General features: G+C 41.1%; 2 protein-coding genes across 3 annotated transcripts; one reads left to right on the plus strand and one right to left on the minus strand.

The window, feature by feature from the left end:
• The first annotated feature begins 1,499 nt into the window (after window positions 1-1,499).
• Window positions 1,500-14,609, plus strand: me3 (malic enzyme 3, NADP(+)-dependent, mitochondrial). The gene is made up of 15 exons (XM_083921328.1): window positions 1,500-1,644; window positions 2,643-2,866; window positions 6,097-6,230; window positions 6,824-6,973; window positions 7,313-7,388; window positions 7,468-7,629; window positions 7,798-7,901; window positions 7,981-8,090; window positions 9,056-9,153; window positions 9,277-9,390; window positions 9,480-9,585; window positions 10,084-10,226; window positions 11,338-11,511; window positions 12,093-12,191; window positions 13,279-14,609. The coding sequence occupies exons 2-15, from the start codon at window positions 2,648-2,650 to the stop codon at window positions 13,438-13,440; spliced, it is 1,851 nt and encodes a 616-aa protein (XP_083777454.1). The 5' UTR covers window positions 1,500-1,644; window positions 2,643-2,647; the 3' UTR covers window positions 13,441-14,609.
• A 950-nt stretch (window positions 14,610-15,559) lies between these two features.
• On the minus strand, window positions 15,560-23,969 carry nxpe3 (neurexophilin and PC-esterase domain family, member 3). 2 transcript variants are annotated; one of them, XM_083922155.1, is made up of 6 exons: window positions 23,832-23,969; window positions 21,601-21,798; window positions 19,267-20,048; window positions 18,997-19,067; window positions 18,675-18,890; window positions 15,560-18,582 (listed from the first exon to the last, which is right to left on the minus strand). In XM_083922155.1, the coding sequence occupies exons 2-6, from the start codon at window positions 21,691-21,693 to the stop codon at window positions 18,017-18,019; spliced, it is 1,728 nt and encodes a 575-aa protein (XP_083778281.1). In that variant the 5' UTR covers window positions 21,694-21,798; window positions 23,832-23,969; the 3' UTR covers window positions 15,560-18,016. The 2 variants fall into 2 exon arrangements, with proteins under 2 accessions (XP_083778281.1, XP_083778280.1); XM_083922154.1 differs by having other exon boundaries at window positions 18,675-18,893.
• Window positions 23,970-24,341: the final 372 nt, after the last annotated feature.

A 24,341-nucleotide genomic window follows, 5' to 3' on the forward strand; every position in this document is an offset into this window, starting at 1 on the left:
AGATGGGACATAACCTTTAATAAAGTTGTGTTAAATCAAATGACCTTAAACTAACCGGCACAGAAAAAACTCAAAATAACATATAATCCAATACTTTAAATTGGTAATCTGAATTTGATGTAGCAGGATTTGTTTGTTAAATATGTAGGTGTTTATTTATTTTTTTTAAACAAGTGCACAATTTAAAGTTCACATCCAGCTGAAACTAATGCAGCTACCTTTTAATGAAGATGATTATGTTCAGTTTATGTTGTAATTATTTTTGTGATGTGTTCATTTAACTGTTATGGTATTTTTTTATTTTGAGCCTGTAGTTTGTGGTGCTGCCTAATTGTATTGTGTTATACTGAAAGGTAATGTAGTCAGTGTTGCTGTAATATTCCTGTGAAACTGAGCATGAAAACGGTGAATCTGCCATTTATAGTGTGCTGTGTGCGCGGCGCTTGGTAAGAACTAAGGGGCCAACAGCAACCTTTTGCCTGCAGGGTCTACCAAACCAGTTAAACCCGACATGAGTCTGTCTTTACCACACCACGCACAGTCTGTGTGAGTAGAAACGTTTGTCTGACAGCAGGGGGAACCAGAGGCTATTACTGGGACCTGCAGACTGTACAGACTATTTTGAGTTCAGTGGTGTTTGTGCAGTGCATGATGACTAAGAGCTGAAAATGTCTGTTTTTTTCCACAGCTCATGGACAAATTGAGACAATGGGCCTTTAGGCAGAGCCTTTAGAGGCCCCCCACCCTCAACTAGACACCTCAAACTCAAAGCCTACTTTTAGTCATTTTGCACCTCCTCGTGGTAATTCTGTAATTGTTTTGCATCTGTTTTGACTCATTTGGTCATCTTTTTGTAGTGTTTTGCATCTACTTTAAGTAATTTGGCACCTCTTTCTGTTAATTCTGTAATTGTTTTGCATCTGCTTTTAGTCATTTGGTCATCTTTTTGTAGTGTTTTGCATCTACTTTAAGTAATTTGGCACCTCTTTGTGTTAATTCTGTAATTGTTTTGCATCTGTTTGTAGTCGTTTGGTCATTTTTTTTGTTTTACATGTATAGTCGTTTTTCATCTCTGTGAATGCTTGTAATCATTATGTATGCTTTTGATAGTTTTGTGTCAATCATTTAGCATCATTTCATGCTCGTTTTGCACCTCTGTAGTCATTTTGGGTTGTTTGTAGTTTGTAATTTAGCACATATTTGTGATGGTTTTGTGGGTTTTTATCAGCAACATTTTGTTACTAAGGGCCCATTCAGTCATCCATCCATGGAAAAAACAGCTGTTTTTTATGAAACACAGTTAAAGCATGAAATTTAAACTGTAATAAGTCATTTGACAGTGTGAGATCAGTTCATGAAGAGTTATGTTGCATCTGTGAGTGCAGATGTGGAAGCTGGAGATGGAGCCTGTGTCACTGAGTCACAGGAGGGAGGAGCCTCTGCGCCGCCACGCTGCGCTCTGATTGGTGGATCCTGCAGAGAGGGACGTGAGGCTGTCAATGTCAAAGGATCCCGGATCAGCTGTTACCTGTCGATCCTCCCTTAACAACACAACACAGACCGAAATAAACCGAGCACCGGGGCAAAGAAGTGCCTCGTATGAAGATTGAAGTCCCATCCGCAGCAGCTTCACACCGTTTCCAGGTGAGGCTAACTGACTAGCATTAGCATTAGCATCCGCGCACAAAGTCCCATAGAGAAAACACTGAACTATGATAAAAGCAGCGGGAAGCTAACAGGAGCTAACTGAGCTGGTGGAGCCGCACACACGAGGATGTTCATATGAATACACTGAACACATCGGCTGGATTATTTATTTACTATCGTCCTATTTGAATGGTTTATCCGCGTTAAGATGAATGGCTGCCTTCAGATTCACTCTCACACTGGAAAGAAGGTTGTTTACATGAAGGACTTGTGGTATTCGCAGTATGTTTGGCATCTCTAGGCCATGCCTCCTATGGAAAATGGTTTTAACATTTTATAGAATCTCACTATTATCAGTAATTTCATTTGAGATATCCATAATACCACTTCTCCTGGTCAAAACTGAATTCTTACTAGTCAGAATGGTCATTTCAGATGTCCACTATGACATTGTTCCTATCTACACTTAATCTACAACATAATATTAAATATATATATAATAATATTTTCCACCTTTACATTTTAGATATCTAAATGAACATTATTGATATCTGTAATGTAATTCTTACTAGGAAAATTACAGTTGTACATATCTGTAATGACATTTTTAAGAGTCAGAATGTATTTGGGACAGTCAGAATTACATTATGGATACAGGAATGGTTTTCAATTTGGGATATCTGAATTTAAAATTATCACTAGTAACAACTGGATTGTAGATATCTGAAATGGGAGTTTGTCCTTGTAAAGATTACATTACAGATATCCAGAATGGACATTCTAGATATCTAAAATGTTATTGTGGATATTCGAAATTGAAAGCTCAGTGCACATGAATGGCAAAAGTGAGGTAATTTGTTCCAGTAAGAATGCCGTTGTAGATATCTGAAATGTTCTTGCCGACCCCTCTGCCATGTGCGTCCTCTCTCTGAACTGGAAGGTGACCTGTAGTACCAGCAGCAGCATTTCACTGACACTGTGTATGTTGTCTGCAGGCAACATGAACTCCCTCCCAGGAAGAGCCGCTCTGTCTCTGTGCAGGCGCACGACAGCAGCAGGCGGGATGAGGGTCTTGGTCGGTACCCCGGGTCACCTTGCAGCGGGAAAGCCCGCCTCTGTCCAGGCTGTGCGGGTTTGTCACTCCGGGACGAGCCGCAAGGGCAGCGTCAGCACCAAGAAGAGGGGCTACGACATCACCAGAAACCCACACCTCAACAAGGTGAGTTCACTGAAGTGTCCAGTACCTTTGCTTACAATAACCAGGAGATGCAAACATTTGTTTTCCCTTTATTCTACATTGACATGACAACAGGTGAAGGTGAGTGTGTGAGCTCACCTGTAAGACACATTATGCTCAGCAGTATTCATTTTGAACATACGGGAGCAGTCTAACCCCCAAATAACTTCAATTTATTATCATAAAAGACCAAGAAAACCAGGAAAATTTACATTTGACCTGTGAATATAAAGGGATCTCCTTATGGAACAACCTTCCCCTGAATATTCAATTAAGACAAACAAAGAACATTTTTTTTAAAGAGTTGATGGTTGACTTTCACAGGGAGGGAGTTTGAACCGTGGGTGTGAAGATTCAAGTGGGACTAGTTGGTTTATGCTGTGATTTTTTTGTATGTTTCCATCGAGGACCACTTTGGAAATAAGTGTTTTTCGGTGCTATCATCTGTGTTTTACTGTGTCACAATACTAATTTAGGTTGTTTTGTCTTTAAACTCCTAATAAATCATATTGTTGGTATTTTAAAGTGTCAATGCTTTGGAGTCACAGTGTGAAATAATAGTATTTTAGTTAGATGGGGGGAAAAGCTCTTTCCAAAGATGCCTCAGCTACAGAACTGCTCTCAAGCAAACATCCGCCTCTTCCAAGTGACTAACCATCACTGCATTTTTCCCCTCAACCACAGCAGACCAGATACCGACACTTAAACAGAGTTTATTGTTTTGTATTTGAGTTGATAGGAGGTCGGTCACAGTTTCTTCCTGAGGCGCAGTCAGCAGTTTCACTCTTGGCTCGAGGTCAATTCAGTGGAAACAGTGAGCGAGTTCAGCCCCACTCGAGGAGAAAAAGTGTTTTACATGTTCAAACATTAGATATTTGATTATTATTACACCACTTTTAAATGTATTCGCCCTGGTACTTGAGTACACTTTTGAGGTTTTTCTGCTTACTCTGCTATTTCCATTTCGTCCTACTTTCAGTTTCTTCTCCACTGCATTTTGGAGGCGGCGTTGTGCTTTTGCTGTACCTCATTTGTTTGGCAGCTTAGTTGCTCATTGCTTTGCAGATGTGGAGTGTTTGCACAGTATGGATCAGCTACTTGGTTATGTTATAGTGGATTGAGCTGCTCAGCAGTGTATAAGGTGGTTCAAACTGGTCCCATCTTTACCATTTTGATCAGTGTGAACTTTCAATTGGTTCTCCCTGATTAAAAAAAATGTTAATCTAAGGGTGTACCTAAACATTTTCAGTAATCAGACACTTGATAATTATTATTATTACTTTATTTTTACACTTTAACTGTCCAGTTAAAAGACAAACAGGGTTTCCCTCCACCCTTTCTTTACATTTACACACGTCACCATCACACAGTCGTAGGTGTGATGCTAGTTGACCCTGAACATCTCCACTGGATATAAACACTGTATTCATTGAGAGAGGTTATATTTCTGATCCTCCTGATTCTGACGTCTTTCTCTCTGCAATCTTGCCAACCTGATTCCAGTGACCTCTCAAATGTCAAACATAACCACGTGTGATTATATGGGGTACTATTATGTTGTAACTTCAGAATAAGCCATGATAAGGTTTGGATTGGCGCCATTACGGAGGTTAAACAGTTTATACTCTCCCACCTACATGCAGTTTCACTCTCTCTTGTGTGGTGACAGATACAGCGTGAAGGCTAGCTTTTATTACAGCGACTGGTCAGGAGTATCACCTTAATGGGTTTACTTAACCTGCTCACTCGAGTGGGTTTTAACTCTGTTAATCTGTGACTTTCTCTTATCATTAGCGTTAAAAACACACTGAAGCTTTCTCTGCTTGTCTGAGTGTTAATCTGGTATTTAAGGCATCGGTGTATCAGAGTATCTCATTTTAATTACCCCGGGCAGGCAGAGCTTTCCTTGTGAAGGCTGCTTTCAGCTGTTCTCTGGAGATAAATTAGACTTAAAATGGTCACCGTGTGTATTAAATGATCTATTATTTTAAAGCAAGACTTGAAAATATGTTAAATGTGTATGCACGGACTGCCTGATAAGCACTGATCTGTTTAGATTTACATGTAGAGTTTTGAGAGTCTTTTCACAGGTCTCCAGCTCCACACAGCCACGAATGCATGCTGCGTTTAAGTGCTCGTGGAAAAACTGGAAAATCTGGGCTTTCGGTGAATTTGTGTGCAATTTCAAAGTAGGACCGAAGATTTTGTAGATTAACAGATTGGCTCGTCATTCCTCGATTAGAACACATCATTTTCAAACTATAGACTCTATACAGTGACCTATCAATGTAAATATATGGTTTAAATAAGGTTCTGCAAGGTGGCAGATTTGTTCTTCAGCTAGGAAAACCGCTAGTCCAGGCAAAAAGTTGATGTCAGCTGAACCTAACACTAACCACAGAGGACTGGGGAGCAGATACACTCTTTGAAGGCTATTGCTTGCGTCTTTTACACGCAGTGTTGAGCATGTATCATCCAAATACTCCTCAATGGAAAGCACTTTGCGGACGGCGTAATGATCGTAAGCTTGGGGATGCTGTTTACAACGTAATATCCAACCCACTATCACATTTCACACTCCAGCATGATGAATAATTTACCACGACAAGTGTGTGTTCAGAAGAATTCACAGACTCACTGTAGGCAAACATAAACTGACCCAAGGAGGCCGGTTTGTTCCCCATGTAGGTCAGTGTTGCCTCTGCTGCACGAGAATCAAGAGGAAACGGAGAGAGTTATACAGCGGGGGTGAGGAAAGAGAAGTGGAGCTGACAGGGGAGTGAGTTCAGGCTCCCATGCTATTGGACAGAATAAATAGATTAAACTTCACACTCCCCTGCAATCACTCTTTGGGAAGCCTGCCAACGCCGAGACACAGGGGGCAGCAGTAGCCTTAACCAGGAGACAGAGGGGTACAAGGCTGCTCACCACAGTAAAAGCCTGGCCTTGTGTTGTTTATCGCTCTAAGTTCACAAAACATTTGCCCGACTTTTCAGAGTCTCCATGCAAAATGGCAGTGAATGCATAATTCAACGAAAACATCAAAAAGACCACTGTATTTGGGCGTGGGTATGAGTCATACTATGATGACTAACACATGAGTCACTGCGGTCTGGTTTGTCTGATTTCTTATTTAGTTTGTGGACTTCACCCTGTGTAAACTCTTTGAGGGATCACAGTGTTGTATAACTGCTCCTTTTTCCTTCCTGCAGGGAATGGCGTTCACCCTGGAGGAGCGCTTGCAACTGGGCATCCACGGCCTGCTGCCCCCCTGCTTCCTCTCCCAGGATGTGCAAGTGCTGCGTGTCATGAAGAGCTATGAAACACGTACCAATCCTCTGGACAAGTGAGGGAACAGACTCAGACATTTACAATGAATCATGCTGAAGTGCTGTTCAAGAACACAGCTACAGATGTTTAATGAGCTCAACCAATCTGGGCTGTCCCACTTCTTTGGTAAAATCTCTTCCCATCTGGTGCCGGCACACCATCGGCTGCTGTTCCCGCCAGTCGTCGTATTATTAAAATGTATTTAGGGTCATATCAAAGACTTGTTAAGCAGCGTCCTGTGGCCTAGTAGTTAAAGGGATAGTTCAGCTTTTAGAAGAGGGGTTGTCTGAGGTGTTTTACCTACAACAGATGGCGGTTAGCACAACCCAGTTTGGAGAAACAAGCATTTTCTCAGCTTTTCCTTGCTGTCAGATGCTCTATGCTCTCGTCAAAGACTGGACTCCATTAACAAAAACTGTATGTTTTGTTTTTGTTCATTTCGTTACTTCCTAACCCTTTAAAAACACCAAAGATACAAACTAACTAACCGATCAACGCAGCAGTCGACCAGCAACTTGCACGTTCCTCCAGATAAATGATACTCATGCAGAAGTATTTTATATTCACAGTTACAATGAACTAGTCTCTCTCCGTGCCTCTCTGTCTCAGGTACATCCTGCTGATGACGCTGCAGGACAGGAACGAGAAGTTGTTCTATCGTTTGCTTACCTCCGACATCGAGGAGTTCATGCCAATCGTGTACACTCCAACTGTCGGCCTGGCGTGCCAACAGTACGGGCTCGCCTTCAGGAGACCACGGTGAGATCGGTCACATCCACACTGCAGCTGCACAGCAACACTACTTGTTTAGGTGTTGTTTCATTCTAACATTTGGTTCTCATTTTTTGGGTTTCCATTAATTTCACTTCAACCAATTCTACTTTCAAATTAGTTTATATCCTTTTAACTCTTCTTTTAAGATCATATTCTTATTTATTAAGGCTTCAAAATCATCGGTTTGATCTACTTCTTTTCTCAAGGAAGTTTCTGATGGTTGATTTTCATATCTGACCCCAACAGCGTGCAGGAAACTGAACTAAAAAGGTGCATCATCAAATCAATACTGCTGCCTTCTAACTGAAACCTACTACTTTACAGAGGACTCTTTATCACCATCCATGACAAGGGGCACATTGCCACCGTGCTCAACTCCTGGCCTGAAGAAGACATAAAGGTACACACTTACACAGGTGCTGCTGCCTGAGAAATGAAGAGTGTTATCATGCATATGACTAATATGTGTTCTTGTGTAGGCTATTGTGGTGACAGACGGGGAGCGTATCCTCGGCCTGGGTGACCTGGGAAGCTACGGTATGGGCATTCCTGTTGGGAAGCTGGCGCTCTACACAGCCTGCGGTGGCGTTCGGCCGCAGCAGTGTCTCCCTGTGCTGCTGGACGTTGGCACTGATAACCAGGTGTGTTTGATCACAGAGCTGCAGGAGGTTTTACGAGCTGGTGCAGCACTTATCTGACTTTTATCAGCCGTTACTCGATAATAGCGTCCATATCAGATAAGTTTGATCAGGCAATGTCAAGTTGTCTCTAAGTGATTTAGTGATTGAGTATTTGATTATTTGATCCAGACGCTGCTCGATGACCCCCTGTACATCGGACTAAAGCACAAGAGAGTCAGAGGAAAGGAGTACGACGAGCTGATCGACGAGTTCATGCAGGCCGTGACGGACAAGTGAGTAGAAACGCAAACGCAGATGAACGCGCAAGCGACTTCCTGATGTCTTGACTCTGACACGCTACTGTTTCTGCAGGTACGGGATGAACTGTCTGATACAGTTTGAGGATTTCGCCAACAGCAACGCCTTTCGCATCCTCAACAAATACAGGAATCGATACTGCAGCTTCAACGACGACATCCAAGGTACTTAGACACTCACTTTATTACGACGACCATATTTCTCCCTCAGGCAGCCAGTGCCATAACTGTAGATTTTTACAGAATATTTATGCCTTTTTGTATCAAAATAGACAAAGATATCACACTTTTAACTGTATAAACATCCCATATGACATTTTTTAACTTTGCTATTCTGTTCCCAGCCCAGAAATACCACATTCTTACAAGGAAGAGACAAAAAACTAGAAAACGTAAAATAAAGATCTCTATCAGTGCGTTTATATGCAGTTTAAGAGCAGAGTTTTCATACCCCGGTTAACAGACCTAGATAACTCCTTTGTAATCGGAGTTCTCATGCATGTAAACATGTGCATGCTCCGTGGGTTATAACTCCCCCTCCCAACTCCGCCGCAGTGGCTTTTGACCCGGAAATAGAATAAATCAGGAAGCGACGGCGCCGAAAACAACAACAACACAAGCGTTACTTTTAAACCGAGGGAGGACTTCGCCATGGCAAGTAACATTACTACAAAGAAGACCCGTTTCTGTCGTAATTCTGTCCAAAAGTCGGGCATTTTCCCCTGTAAAGGTCAACCGGAAGAAAAAGCTGTATTCCGACCAGCTGCATGTTGGCGGAGCGCCACCTACTGTACCGGAGGTCGAATTACTCCGTCATTTTCCCATTCTCCCCCACTCATGTAAACGGGAGGAACTTCAATAATCTGATTATTCCCTTAACCGGGGTAAGACCGTTTTTCGGGTTACTGCGGTGCATGTAAAGGCACCGACTGTTATATAACACAGTATTGTATAATTTGTACATCCTATTTCCCCTTTTATAGCCAGAGCCATAAATCCCTGTCACTAAGACACAAGAGACCCCTTAACCTTGAAATAACATCATCAATAGCACCAACATGTGTCTGTCTGATCACACACGTTGCGCTTAGGCTGTAAAGAATATCTAATATGACCTTTTTTCTTGTCAGGCACGGCTTCGGTAGCTGTTGCCGGGATCTTAGCTGCTCTGAAGATCACCAAGAACACACTCTTGGACCACACCGTTGTTTTCCAGGGGGCAGGCGAGGTGAGAGGATCCTTTATTCTGTCTTGGAATAAAAATAACTGTCTGTAATCCCCTAAAAGATGAGACTCTCATGATACATTTAAAACTAACTGATGGATGGATCCCCCCCCCCCCCCCCCCCAGGCTGCTCTGGGTATCGCTCACCTGCTCATGATGGCCATGGCCAAAGAGGGAGTAAGTAGAGAAGAAGCTGCCAAGAGGATCTGGATGGTGGACTCAAAGGGTCTCATCGTAAAGGTAATGTGTGCGTCTGTCACTCGCTCAGCCTTTCCCAGATTCGAAGAGTGTAAATCACCTAACAGCGACGTCATTCTCCACACATTCAGGGAAGAGGCAATCTTAACCACGAGAAGGAGGAGTTTGCTCACGATCATCCGCATGTGAAGACCCTGGAGGAGGTGGTGCAAACCGTCAAACCCACCGCGATCATAGGTGAGTTTACCTGGGAGGTCACGTGCTGTGGTTTTTTTTAACGGTGTTAACATAAAAAAAAACTTTATAATAACCCACATTGTTTGTTTCACCCATTTATGGTCATTCCTGATTAGTTGAGCGAAAGCAGAGAAAGCTTTTAAAGGTGATTTATATATTTTTTTGTACCTCCATTTTTCCTCAGCACAATAACAACTCGGTAATTTGCTACAACTAATTTAATTCACTAAGATTTTAAATGTGAAGGTTGGTATTTATGAGGCTCAATTCAAACACTGCATGTGTGATGAACCGGAAGTTATTCTCTTCTCTATAATAACAACCAGAAACAAATCCATAGGTTAAAAAACTGTAATTTGGAGATCATTTTTTGCTTGTCTATAATCGACCCACGTGGTCCGAATCCTTCAAACAGCACCTTTTCTTCACCTTGTCTCATTGGAGCTTTTGGATTTGAAGTGATTATCTGTTGATGGATTCTCCCTCTGTTCTCTGCAGGAGTGGCCGCCGTCACAGGAGCGTTTACTGAGAAGATCATCAAAGACATGGCGTCCTTCAACGAGAGGCCGATCATCTTTGCACTGAGCAATCCCACCAGCAAGGCGGAGTGCACAGCGGAGCAGTGCTACACGCTCACAGAGGTACCAACCTGAAGATCATAGGTGCTGTATTTAAAATCAGGTTTAAGGTCCACTGTGGAGTTATTTTGTTTCTAACACAAATCTACTATTGTGTGTCTGCTTGAGAGATACAGAACCTCTAAATTAATATCCTACCTTACACTAAATGTAAAACATCTTTGAATTTGGCTAGCTGTCTTCTTTGTTTATACTTTTATTGATACATTACTGCCCCAAGCTGTCATTTATATGTGTAACTGCGGTTATTAAATATAAATACAGCAGTTGGACTCAGTCTAAGGCCTTCGCTGTTTGAGGTACCTTCTTTTAAATCCATTCTTAAAACTTTATTTAATAATATTTAATATGTTGCTGTGTTTTATCGTACTTACTTGGCCACCTCAATTATTTTTAAACATACATTTCCATAAAGCAATCATATTTGTTCGCTCCCATGTTGATAAGAATATTAAAAACTTGAAAAATATCCTTTTTAAGGAACATTTAGAACAGATAAAAATAATTAACTATGGACAATCATGTGATTAATCGCGATTAAATATTTTAATCAATTGACAGCCCTAAGGTTTAACTTTATCTGATAGTTTGGTGTTTTATGTTTTCATGATCCCTTATATTTGGTTTTTATGTGCTGTTTTGCTTCTTAAAAGCACTTTTTACCTTAAGAAAAGTGCTATAGAAGCAAAGTTTGTTGTTATTATTATTAATATTTGGCAGATATGGACAGATTTTGAGGTTTTGAACGACAGCACGTAGTCAATTTGAAAGCCTAGTCAACAACCTGCCAAGATATTTAGAGTCTCTATAATATTTTCCTGAAAACATCAAATGAACAGCTCCTTTTAAGCACAACAATAAAACAATCACATGGTAAAACTTGACTCTGTATGGACATGTGCTTAGCTGTTTTCCTGATCAGCTGCAGATGTTAAATTAACTCTTGTCACAAAGCAGAGAAATCATCGTGTAACTCCACCTGCAGCACGTTCCCAGCACCCTTATGCACGGCTGCCCCCTGCTGTCACTAAAACAGAAACACGTCTTTCTCTACAGAAGTGACTCACAGTTGGGATTTCTCTCCATCCTCCTCTTCCTCTCTGTTCTTCTTCAGGGCCGGGGCATCTTCGCCAGCGGGAGTCCGTTTAACAAGGTGACGCTCGCTGACGGACGCACCTTCTACCCCGGCCAAGGAAACAACGCCTACGTCTTCCCCGGAGTCGCTCTGGGTGTTATCGCCTGTGGAGTGCGCCACATATCTGACGACATCTTCCTCACAACAGCAGAGGTTTTTGTCCTGTTAACACTTATTCATTTTATTATACTAACATATTTATACTTCTTGTTTTGTAAATTGACTTCAACCAATAAGCGGGTCCCTTTCTTTTGTACACACTTATATGATGTAAATGTATTTCAAGCGTGTAAAAAAGAAAACAGAAAAGTTCATACAGGACATAATAATAATAATAATAATAATAATTTCTTTATTTTTTATTATTTCTTTATTATAATATATTTTTTCCAATCTCAACCCATTTTTTTATACTTTACTTAACAAGTTTCTTTTAAATACAATTTATTTCTCATATATAACTATAAAATATATAGTTACCATTTGTTCTTATTAATATCTTCTCAATATTTATTTAATTCAATCACAAAGAATAAACCCATTGGTATATTTTAGTCTCCAAAATCTAAATTAATTCAGAATATAAAGGTAAATAAACAAAAATTAACAAAAAAATAAGCAAATAAATTAGAATGGAAAAAGGAAATGAGGAATGAATTAATAATCTAAATAAATAATAATACTTACATCTGTAATGCACTTTCCTTCCACTTAAATAAATGTTATTGTTTCAGGCGATAGCTGACATGGTAACAGAGGAGAACCTGGCCGAGGGGAGACTTTATCCTCCTCTCAACTCCATACGAGAGGTGTCGTTCAAGATCGCAGTGAAGGTGGGTGGTCCTTGTGTGGCACATGTGACCTCGGTCTGTATGTTTCATTAACATGGGGCCATTACTCTAATATTGTGGCGTGTAATAATGAGCATGTGGAGCTAAAAACTGGATCAAACCAATCTTATTAATGTCTCTTTAAGTGTGTCTGTTTGTGTTTAAATACATTGAATGGAGGTCAAACCAAGTTTAGACGTTTGAGGAAATTTCTTTTTTTGGTTCATTAAACTTGTCTTTTCCTTTTAATTTTAAATGGATGTAGATTATTGTCTTCTTTAAAGTGTAATTCCGGCCCAAAATCATTCCATGGTCTTTTTCGGCACTTACACACATTAAATAAGCCATTGAGACAGGTTTTTTTGTGTCACAGCTGTTAACAGAGAAATCCGCTAGAGTCGCTAACAGCCGGACTTGGCTAACACTGATTAGCTCGGGCCAGAGCGGTGAAGGCATTAAAACGTCTTTTTTTAACCACTAATTCTGCTCAAGATAAGACCAAACCTCTGCAGTAGCATGAGAAGAGTCCCTACACATAAAATGAAGCAACAACTACATAGTTAGTGAACCCAGAGGTTATTAAAAGAGTGTTTTAAAGACTTTAAAGGCCCAGGTACCATCTCCTCTCGTAGTAAAGTCCATTCAAGTCGATTACCAAAGTCAATCCAAAAGGAAGGAGCCCATTGCTGCTGTGTTTTATGTGTAGGGACTCTTCTCATGCTGCTGCAGAGGTTTGGTGTTATTTTGAGCAGGATTAGTGGTTAAAAAAGACGTTTTAATGCCTTCACCGTACTGCCCGGGCTAATCAGTGTTAGCCACGTCCGGCTGTTAGCGACTTTACCGGATTTCTCCGTTAATAGCATTTACAGGAAAAAACTGTCTTGATGGCTAAATTGATTTAAAAAAAGACCATGGGATGATTTTGAGCTAGAATTTCACTTTAAGATACTAAAAGCTGATTTCTCCAAAATGAAAATGAAAACATCAAACTTTGAAAACTGAAAACTCGAACGTTTCAAAGTAACATTCAGTTCAGTATTCATTAATTGTTAATGATAGTCTAATAGTTGCTTGTTTCTTTCTCTGACAGATTGTAGACTATGCGTACAAACACAACATTGCTTCGCTGTACCCTGAGCCGAAAGACAAGGAGGCGTTTGTGCTGTCTCACGTCTACAGTCCAGATTACGACTCCTTCACTCTGGACACATACAGCTGGCCACAGGATGCCATGAACGTCCAGGACGTGTGACTTCTGACTCTTACTCTCTAAACTAAATATGCTGCCGTGGTATCACGTACAATTTCTGCATTGCCTCCGTTTGGAAACGTTGCCGATGGTTCTCGCCTTTTAAGCTTTTTTGTTTCTTTCTTTTCTTTATAAATGTTAGTTAGTCTCCGCCCTCCTTTCAGACGGACAGTGCTCATTATTATTTAGATGCCAAACAAACCGTCTCTTATTCTCCGTGACCTCTTTAAGTGCTGAAATGTCAAGTACAAGTTGTTTTGTTTCTTCCTCCAGTGCTTTGTGTTTCATCAGTTCTCCGTACCTGACTGAAGGTTTGACTGAGGAAAGTAGTTTATCGCCGGACACGCAAATAGCATATCAAATATCAAAGTATAACCTCTGAAACTACACTCCTTTTACAGCTAATATGTTGTATTCAACGCTTTTTTTTAGAGATGAATCAGAGCTGCTGCGTAAAATAAGAAAGCAGCAATTCACAGTAACGCACAATGTTTCCTCTTGTCTCGACACAAATGAACAGAGAACTAATTTTGAAGAAAAAAAACTCTCAGTGCCTCTTCCTGTGTGACCTCAGGACATCACTGCCCCATATTAGGAGTTAAAAACCTCTATTTTCTGCAAAGAAGCCACACGAGGCTTCGTCCCTGTAGCTGCTTCTTCATATTTTACACTCCTCTCTATCTGCACGTTTTAACCCGCACACGACTAAAAACGCTCCACAATCGGCCGCCCTGTGAGAATCAGTTATTCTCGATGGGAGGCACTTCTGTTTTCTTGAATGTGTTCAGAGGAGGCACTGTTGGGGATTTACTGCCACCGTCAGGATGTTTTTGTATACAGCGGTGTGTTTTTCCTTTAGTTTTGTACAGAGCTCTCTGCCTGTTGTGGTGTTTTTTGCCAAAGTTACTGATGAACTGTGTCTTTTATTGCTAGAAAACAAGATGCTCTGCAAGCTTTAGTACTGGCAGATTTGCCTGAAGTTTTTAAAGGGAACATGAAACTTTTTAAATAAAATGATCAACGAAATACGAGTGATTTACGGTATTTTGTCATTTTTATGGATCTCTGTCACATAATTGTGGTTCTTTACAGCTGCAAAATTACTCTAGGAGTTTGTGTTAGTGTGCACAATTTCATTCAGTGTTGTTTCACTGAACATTTCATGTCTCATCGTGTGTAACCAGGTATGCTTTGGATGTACTGCTCCCTGCTGGTGCACCCATTATCTGTTTTAAAGGTCCCGTATGTAAAAAGTGAGATTTCCATGGCTTTTTTTATTATAAAGCAGGTGGAGGTGCTTTATAAATACTGTGAAAGTATTAAAAACGTTCGATCCACAGAGAAATACACACAGTCTGTATTCAGAAGCTGTGTCTTTTAAACGAGCTGTCAGGACGTTGTGATGTCACAACTGTACTATACTATAGATCAGATTGGCATCTCGCCATCACCAAGGCTGTGTCCCCTTTGTACTACGACACGGCCGTAACTAATTAATAGACTTTCACACTGAAATCTGAGGCTCATAAGATACGTGAAAACTTACTGTCGGTGTGGTAAATGGCCACAGAAAGGCTGCTACTGTGCAGTCATTCACTTGAACGGTGAAAGACCAGGGACATGACCACAATCAACCTTAATTTAAAATACAAATTGCATTGACATCTATAGGATCTTGTGTTTTTTGTCCCCCAGAAGTGGGCGTGGGCTTGGTTTAAAGATGAATAAATCGCTTTTTTTTTGTGTGTGTTCTGATGTTTGAACTTATTCAAGTCAGTTCAGTTTGACTCTTACGTATTTGTTTTCATCATGTTTCAGCCTCTCTTTAACATGAATATGTAGAGGGAAGGTGAGATAAAGTGGTTGTTTGTCCAGTGATTTATTGTAATGAGGATGAGATACAACAGCAGCTCTTAATGGACTGTTATAGAGCACAAGAGGTCTGGAACGTCTTTAAAGCTCTCAGTCCCTTATTCAACGTCACCTCGCGTACACACTGAACCTTGTACATTTGAACTGGTTGAAACTCAATTTAAAAAAGAAAAGAAAGAAGCATGCCAGTAGACGACAAAGGTTTGTTGTGTATTTATTTTATTTGAGGGGACGGACTCCAAAGCATATGGGGAATTATTGATTTTGTAGTGACTAGTTGTCTTAGCTTGTTTATGTTGTCTGTATTTATTGCTGCAACAGTGATTAAAGATGCAACAACAGCTTATGATCCCATTTACACCCAGACAATTATCACACCCCACCAGAAAAATTGCAAATGTGCATCTGTGAGACCAAATGAGACACGAGTTTGGCAAATTCCTCTGGTTTCCAGGCTAATCATACCCCCAGTTAAGTCATATAAATATTATATAAAGATATGTCCTTCGGCTCCGTCTAAAACCCCCTTTTACTGCCTCATCTAACCTCCAGTTTGATTAGCAAATGACGACATACAGCCATGAACTCTCATTGTAACTTAGAAAAGCACACAGTTGACTTGCAAATACATGACAGCAACTCTGCTCTTAAAATAACTGAGGACACAGTTTCCACATATTCAGCCTCTTATCAGAGACAAACAGGATTAGACAGATTATAGGCACATTTTCTCTTTGCATCACAGACATGGGCCCGTATTCCCTGAACATTTGATCTTATTAGGACTCCTAAATACCACTTAAGGTGTGTCCCTTAAAACCTGTTCACAAAGCTGCTGAGACCGACTTTTACTAAAGGAACTGGGAGAAGTCCTAAGCTACGAGAAAAGGCGGGGTTGACACGGCTGCTACAGCTGTTTCATGAAACTGTGATTGGCTGTTTTGGGTCTCTGTCGGTGGATTCTTGATAGAAATACTGTAGGAGCTATGACGCCATGTCCAAATAAAGAGTTTAAAATCAAATGATTTAACATGAAACAGTAAAATAGGCTAATCAAGTATATGTTCAGCTTCATTTTCTGCCTCTTGCATGTCTGGCAGCTCATTAAAAATTTGCAGGTATCTGTGTAAGAAGCCTCGTAATCATCACAGTGCAAGAACGTTGGCTGATGATGAGAGGTGCAAACGAGCACTTGTGACTCAACTTGCAACGTGCATAAGGTATTACACTATTCAAGGAAAATTCAATGAGGATTACTGCAAAAGCCAAAAAAAAGTCAGTGTTAATATATGGAAATAAATACGGTTCTGCCACCATCATTAAAATGTTGATGCAATGACGAGATTGTGGATTGTTTTTTATTTGCTCTTAGTAACTTAGGAGTCCTTGAATACCAACTTTTCACAGATTTAAGTGCTGCTTTTGGAGCTTAAACGCTCGTAGACCGAAAATGTAGGCGCCCGAAAATGGACAAAAAGGACACACCTATTTTTCAATTACTCCTAAATTCAAAAGTTTGTTGTTACATTTAGCTTTTATTTTGGGGAATACAGGCCCTGATAACTACTCTCCGATCTCCGTATGACAAACATGTGATAGCATACAGTATTTGATCATGTTAATGTGTACATATAAAACCCCTGGAATTAAAATAGAATGGAAATATTTGCAATAGAAATGCTATATACACATACAAAAGAGCTGACAATATAAATGTAAGTAAAGGTCAAGCCTAAAATTAACACACACCACTGCCAGCTGCTGAAGTGATGTTCATTTACAGGCCGTGTGAAACTTTAGAGCCGGGGCGTGAAGGCTGATCTGTCAGAGAAGTCAGGAAACCACAAAGTAAAAGGGGAAGCCAAGAAAAAACAGTTCTACCAGATCTTTAGGTGGCGCATGAAAATATAACAGCTTAAGGAAGTTCCTTAATGGGTTCAATAATAGTTGACAAAAGAGTTACAGGTTTGTTTTTTAAAACAACATGTAGGTCTCTGAACATCAAAACTGTAAAGGTGCATTAAATGCAGCAATTTTAACCTTCGTCTGATATGAGTTAGTGATGTGTACTGTAAACACCGAAAATACCAAACTGTAAACATAGTTGGGCGCACAGATTACTTAACATCAATGTAGTTCATGTTTAAAGTAAAAAAATGCAAAGACGGTAACTATCCATCGATCGAGTAATGTAAAGTTATGATTCCAGGATTATTCAGATTTCTTTCCTTCTCTATGACAGTGAACTGAGTACACTGATGGACTTTTTCACCGAGGCAGACTGATGTAGTTTGCAGAACAGAAAGCTGTTCTTAACTGTAAATAGCCTGACATAAAAAAGAAACGCAGTGTTGCATCAGAGAACACATTAACACCGAACAGCCTGAGGGAAATCGAAGTAATGAGAACTCACTGAGTCTTCAGCTTTGGCAAGACATATGCATAAAGAAAAAGAGAAGTTTAAATTCCAAATGCAGACAACTTAAGGTAAAGTACAGCACACACACACCCACAAAACATTTTGGTTACAAAAGCAGATGGGAAGTAACAATCACTGTGCCAAAGTCTTTGGCATTTTCAGAAAAAATTCAAATGTAATATAACAGGCAACTAAACAGAAGTCGGGCAAATCTCTCTGTACAGAAGGGTCCGTTTAAAGGGTGTGTAGCTTTGGAGAACACAAGATCCACTATCCAATGTCCCTCTTCTAGGTCAGTTGGCGCTTCTTCTTCTCTGGGCAAACGTAAGACAAAAGCGTGTCTATCATGTTCTTGACGATGACTGGAGGTGGATGGAGGGCGTGAGGGAGGGGGTGAGCTAAAGTCATTTGCCAGGCGTCCACCAGCAGCACGTTCAGCCCCTTGAACATGGACCTGAGCACCTCGTCGAGCTGCAGGGAGAACCAGTCGCTGTTGTACAGGCTCACCTCTTGGTCCAGGGCCTGGAGGTTACCGGAGCGCACCACGACGATCGTCCCCGGCGCTCGGTTCAGAAGTCTCACCAGCGACCGCCTTATGTGACGGAGCCGCCGTATGTACACTTCCACGGGAAAGGTGCTGAAATGGGACCAAATGCTGAGGACCACCACGGTGTTGGAACCCCCGGGGAGGCCGTCCAGCTCGTTTGAAACGTACCGCAACTCGGTGGACATGACGGTGGTGAAGCGGATTGGCGGGCCGTGGCAGCGGTACTTCAAGAGAATATTATGGGCGCTGTCCACCGCCATGAAAGGCCCAACGTTTTTTGGACTGTGCAGGTTGAACTCCTTTAAACCTGGGAAAGGTGGAATAAATGAAATGCAGTAGGAAAGAAACAAGGCAAAACAGTGTACAAATATAGGATGAATCAAAAAAGGAGTCACTCACCTGGTACTACAGCAATGAGGTGCTCAAACCACTGCCTGACGGTAGAGTCTCCGTACATGTAGATCACCTTATTCCTCAAACACTGAGTGATGGCAGAGGAGTCATTGAACTGACGCATCGCAACGCCACTTAATGGCCTCCATGAGTCCTCGTAGTAATATCCAGACGGTGCTAGTTTAATAGGTTCTGGGGTTACACTGCTGCTTTCTACGTCTACTTCTGATACAAAGCGAGAGATGTTGCAGACAGAATTCAATTAATGGAATAGATCATCAAAGCATGTGACATGACGCACAAACGTTACTCTGCAGGTATACTGTACCTTTCCTGGGAGGCAGCACGTTCACTCTGTCGGGTCCTGAAGAGTGTATGCGAACTTTAATGTTCACACCACTAAGATAAAAGATACAGAATTGATCAGTGTTTTAGGTCAAGTCTGGTGATGACAATAATGTTACCCATAGCTACACTGAAGCTCACCTGCTTTTATAGTTTAGCTTTTGTAAAAGGTCTATGGCACAGAAGCTTTATCAGGCTTTGGCTAAACAAGCTCGTTAATTTATTGTTGGTGCTGTTCTCAAACAGTACAAACCTCTGGAAGAGCAATGCTTCTTTGTTGGTGAGGAGGTGTTTCAGGTATCCTCCTTTGGCGTGGTTGATTCTGGTGTCACAGCTGAGCATCTTCGGCTTGTAGCAGTACCAGGGCTCCCCTGTGTAAAGGTCAGTGTAGTTGCACAGAGGCTGCTGGTCGGGGGGCAGGCACATGTTGCACACTGTAGTTTCAGACAAGAAGCCCAGGCGGAACAGGCTCTTGAAATACACTCGATCGGGCCGCTCGTCTCTCAACCGCCGCAGCACAGCAACGGCTTCGCTGGAGTGCACCAACGTGATCTCCACCTGTGCAGAACCCTCCCACAGGAGCGGGAACATAGCAGAATAGAATCCGTTCCTGTGGTCCAGCACTTTACCTGCTACACCTGCCCCGAGCTCCGGGGAGTGCAGTCTGGCCAAAATGAAATCCCCGCCGTAGCGCTTGGGGCGACCCTGGAAGTCATGCATTTGGACGAGCGCCTCCATCTGGTCGCCCACATGCCACTCCCTTTCTCCCTTATTTGGAAGGATGGCGAACAGGCTGTGTACGGGGTCACTTGTCTGGCGCAGGACGGTTGGTGTAGAGTGAGGCGGAGGCCCGGGCCAGGCGATTGAGTCCAACAGGTAGCGCTCCTCCAGTTCATCTTCAGGGGAAGGTTTCTGGCCCAGCTTGGCACAGAAGGTGTGGTTGTGATGAAAAGTGGGGAGATTCCCAGGGACAAAGGATGATTGGATCCTGCTCTGGAGCTGGTAGAGGGCTGAAATAGTGTGGCAGTTCCAGTTCTGGAGAGAAAGGGAGGAGAGTTAAAAGGGAAAAAAGTTTGGTTGTATGAGGTACAAATCCAGTGTATTTCTACCTACAGTTGATTGTGGTTGAGAAGCAGGAAGGACAACGGCTAAGCTAAGCAATGGACTGCTGTGGACGGGGCAGCAGCTAAACATTTTCTACCTAAAAAATAGTACATAAGTAAAAATCAAAACGCAATATTTTAATTCTAAACTATATTTAGAAAATTTTCACCTCTTTACTTTGCCATCAAACAGCCCTGTTTAAGTTTCAGCCTTTCTATGCTCTCAAAACCATCAGACTGCTTTGACAAAAATGTTTTTTTTAACCTTTCAAAATACAGAAGATGCTGGTCTACCACTGTTTAACGGTTTGAAAAAAAAAAAAACACAATTTCATCACTGGGGTTCAGTAACTTCGGAGAGAGCTTATCTTTCACCTGTGTACATGGAAGGCAGGGTAAAGTGGTGAAAATATTTTAAGTATACTTAAACTAATTGGGTTTTTAATGAGTTTTAGGAATGGATGTATTATTAGACCAGGATGGTGGACTGAAATGGTAACTTACTTATTCCAATGAGAATTGCTGGTCTGGCTCATACACCAATGATATGCGTCCCACTGAACATGCACAGTAGAGTTTCTCCCTTTGTTATTCAGGTCTATTAATACAACCATGGTTTTAGGTGCCGCCCCAATCCACTGCAGTTCATTGCTTAGATTCTTTGCCTGTCATCCAAACTGCTTCCCTCAACTATGAACAGGCTGTCTGCCATCTACTGTAGCAAACACACTGACTATGAATAAGTACCTCATACAACCCCCAGAACTATCCCTTTAATAGGTGCTACAGGAACCATGACAACCTACACAAGGCTGACCTGAAATAATGAATGTTTTGTATTATTATCCTATTAGCTTTTAGACATTTTTACATCCCCGTGTCTATTGTACTTTAGGCTTTTCTTTGTGTGGAAAGGACTCCTTGGCTCCACAGGGAGTACAATCTCAACATCTGGTATTAGTTAATTCCAGGTGGCCATTAAAAAAAAACAACAGCTGCATCATCTGGCACAGAGTACAGGGTAGTCTCAAGTCACAGGCCAGTTTACACACACAATCGTTCTGCATGTACACTGCCGGCTCTATTGACAGTTCAACCTCCTTTTGTTCTTTGCAGAACATCTGCTTGTATTCTGTCAACACGTGTGAATAAACCTGACTAAATAAGCACCATTAATTTTCCAGTTCCTGACCTGTGAGTCAAGAAATCTTCTCAGATAAATTCGATAAAAAGGGCAAAATACTATTGCATGTTTACTATCTCAGGCCCAAACCTATTATAGAGAACTATGTCACCACATATTAGTGAATGTTAACCTGTGGGGAAATAACTTGATGCATTTTCCACTCAAGGGACTAGCTACTCAACTGCTCTCAGAAGCTACAGTATTAGAAGATACATTAAATGCTGTTAATAGGAAAAGGTAAATTATTCACTTCTCTTTCAAGGTAGCTGAGAAAACACAGGTGTAGCCCGCTACTCACCTCAACAGTGTGGATGTTGCGTAGCAGGAAGATGAGGCCAGACAGGGCTAGGAATAGGAAAAGGAGGGCATATTTGGACGGATTTCGGCACATGGTGACCTCCAGTCTCCCATGATCAGGTCCTGTTTCACTATATGCCGTCACACCTGCGATGATGGCATCATTTCGTCCTCAGCGACTGACGCTCGCAAATTATCTCTGTCAAAAAAAAAAAGGGAAGAAAGTTAGAGGAAGCACTGGAATTGATTTGGTATCATATTAACATAGAGGAACTGACAGGCAGCTGAACAGTTTTTATTGAAGTAATTTTGTTTGTACCTGTTTACTGTCTTTGGGATTTACTTACAGGATATGCGCACACGGTTCAGGACAAAGAAAAGGAACAAAGAGTGAGGAAAGCAGCATAGTTGGCCTCTAATTAACTGATTGTTTGCTCCTGAGGGGGGCAGGTCCTTTCCATGTAGGAGTGTTTGGTTTATCCACCCTACCTCAGGTGTGTTCAGGTGGCCTCTGTTTGGGGACTTTTAACAATCAACAATCAGAAAACTAGTATTTACACCTCATTGTGCCTATTGCTGATTCCATTTTGGTCTCATTACCACCACTGCATCCTGATGACCACCTCGTAAACTATGATATGTTGTATCTTGATGACCTTCATCTACCTGGTGCCAGTATGTAGCGTACAACATGCTGATTATCTCCATGTGCCCCCCACTACCCATGGACATAATTAACCATACAATTAAGGGAAAGCAAACAAACTGTGCAACAACAGGCTTTAAGTGCCATATGCCATCAGAACTCCACCACAGGGCTAAGTACGAAGTGTTAATGGGGAGAACTATATGACCACAGCCAAGCCTGTGCAAGGCAGGAGTGTTTGTGTTTGTGATGAAGTGTCTACGACAAGTGCTGCGGTCTGAAAGAACTGACTAAAATGTGTGGGGAAACCCAGAGAGCATAAGTGCGGCTGACACTGTCAACTAATCAATCATTTTGGTCTTAGATTTCCATTGTGGCATAGTCATTTGTAATGTTTAGACTGCGTCCTTGTTAACTTCCTGCTAGTTGACAACAGGAAATAAAATAGGTGACGCTTGACAGAAGGCACAGCAGGCTACTGTCTCAATAAATAAATGTATAAATGAATACAGGAATAAATAAATAAATGCATGAGTTAATAAATGTATACTTAAATAAATACAAAAACGAATAAATAAATGAATAAATACATGCTGAAATAAATGCATGAATAAATAAATGTATGGTTAAATAAATACAAGAATAAATAAATAAATGCATGAATAAATAAATGTATGGTTAAATAAATACAAGAATAAATAAATAAATGCATGAATAAATAAATGTATACTTAAATGAATACAAGAACAAATAAATTACTAAATACATGCTGAAATAAATGCATGAATAAATAAATGTATGGTTAAATAAATACAAGAATAAATAAATAAATGCATGAATAAATAAATAAATGTATACTTAAATGAATACAAGAACAAATAAATTACTAAATACATGCTGAAATAAATGCATGAATAAATAAATGTATACATAAATATATAAAAAATAAATCAACAAATGCTTTACACTTATTTCTCAATTTTAATTTACATACATTTATTTATTTATGTATTTTTGTGTTCTGTGTCATGTAAATGAGGTAGGAATTATTAATTTATGCATTTATTTACGTGTTGATGTATTTATTTTTTCCATTTATTGAGACTAAAGTCATGGTTAGTCCCGCACGGTTCGAGGGGCCCCTGTAAATTTTTGCCTAGGGTCCCAACAGACTCCAGAACCGCCTCTGCCAAGGTAATTTCTGCCTGCTGTGTAGCCTGTACATTAACCAACGCTCAGACATTTGTACAAGTTAAAACAGACATATTTAACAGCCGTATATACCGCCCCGTGTTTAAGTTACTTTTAAAAATGGCACTGTAGACTGTAAACATCCCTGCGGTTCACATTTTCACTCGAATCTTCCATTTTGAGGCATCAATAACGGTAAATAACGGTCAATAACGGCCGGCTTTTAACGGTCAGCTGCTTCTGTCACATGCACTGCTGCAGCGGCAACAACAAAGAAGCGGAGGGATACCACAATATCCGATACACGGGTGAACATTCCAGCACATTTCTGATTTAAACAACCATGTTAGCTAACGTTAACACCGGCGATGCAGCCATAATGCTCTCCTACTTACATTATATTACGTCGACACATTTGCATGATGTCGGACTGTTATGTTCAGCCCGAGGAGGAGAGAAGGAGTCTGACCGGAGGAGAGGCGACAGCAGCGGCCGGGACGTGGCGCATCAGAGACGGTGTAGTAGGAGGCAGGAGCCGCGTCCCGGTTACCGACAGCTCCCAGTAATCATGACGGGACCCCGGCTGTGGGGGGTTTATGGGTGGATCAGTGTTTTTGCGTCCTCTGGTGGTCAAAAGAGGAGCCAAGTAAAAAAAAACATACACAAGATAATAAATGTGAATAACAGTAGTATCATACCGGTTACTAGGGCTGTCTATATGAGAGAGTATATGACTATCAGAAATTAATAATTTTACTGTCATACATTATCCTGTGATGACCTGATAAGAGTGGTGAAAAGTAGTTTGAGTATTTTTGGTTGTAGTGTGACTGTGCCGTGTATGTGTATTAGTTAAGGGGAGTCTGTTGGAATTCTGAAGGTGGTTACTACAGCAACGTAACTAA

This window comes from Echiichthys vipera (assembly GCF_963691815.1).
Source record: "Echiichthys vipera genome assembly, chromosome: 10".
Lineage (NCBI taxonomy): Eukaryota > Metazoa > Chordata > Actinopteri > Perciformes > Trachinidae > Echiichthys > Echiichthys vipera.

Bases quoted from the DNA above. Each gene is read 5' to 3' on its own strand.
- me3 (XM_083921328.1), top strand. From the start codon at position 2,648: ATGAACTCCCTCCCAGGAAGAGCCGCTCTGTCTCTGTGCAGGCGCACG. The intron at 7,630-7,797 runs GTGTGTTTGATC...TATTTGATCCAG, and splicing joins ACGTTGGCACTGATAACCAG to ACGCTGCTCGATGACCCCCT. The intron at 8,091-9,055 runs GTACTTAGACAC...TTTTCTTGTCAG, and splicing joins CTTCAACGACGACATCCAAG to GCACGGCTTCGGTAGCTGTT.
- nxpe3 (XM_083922154.1), bottom strand. From the start codon at position 21,693: ATGTGCCGAAATCCGTCCAAATATGCCCTCCTTTTCCTATTCCTAGCC. The intron at 19,068-19,266 runs GTTTGTACTGTT...CTTTTATCTTAG, and splicing joins GAAGCATTGCTCTTCCAGAG to TGGTGTGAACATTAAAGTTC. The intron at 18,894-18,996 runs GTACAGTATACC...GCTTTGTATCAG, and splicing joins CGTGCTGCCTCCCAGGAAAG to AAGTAGACGTAGAAAGCAGC.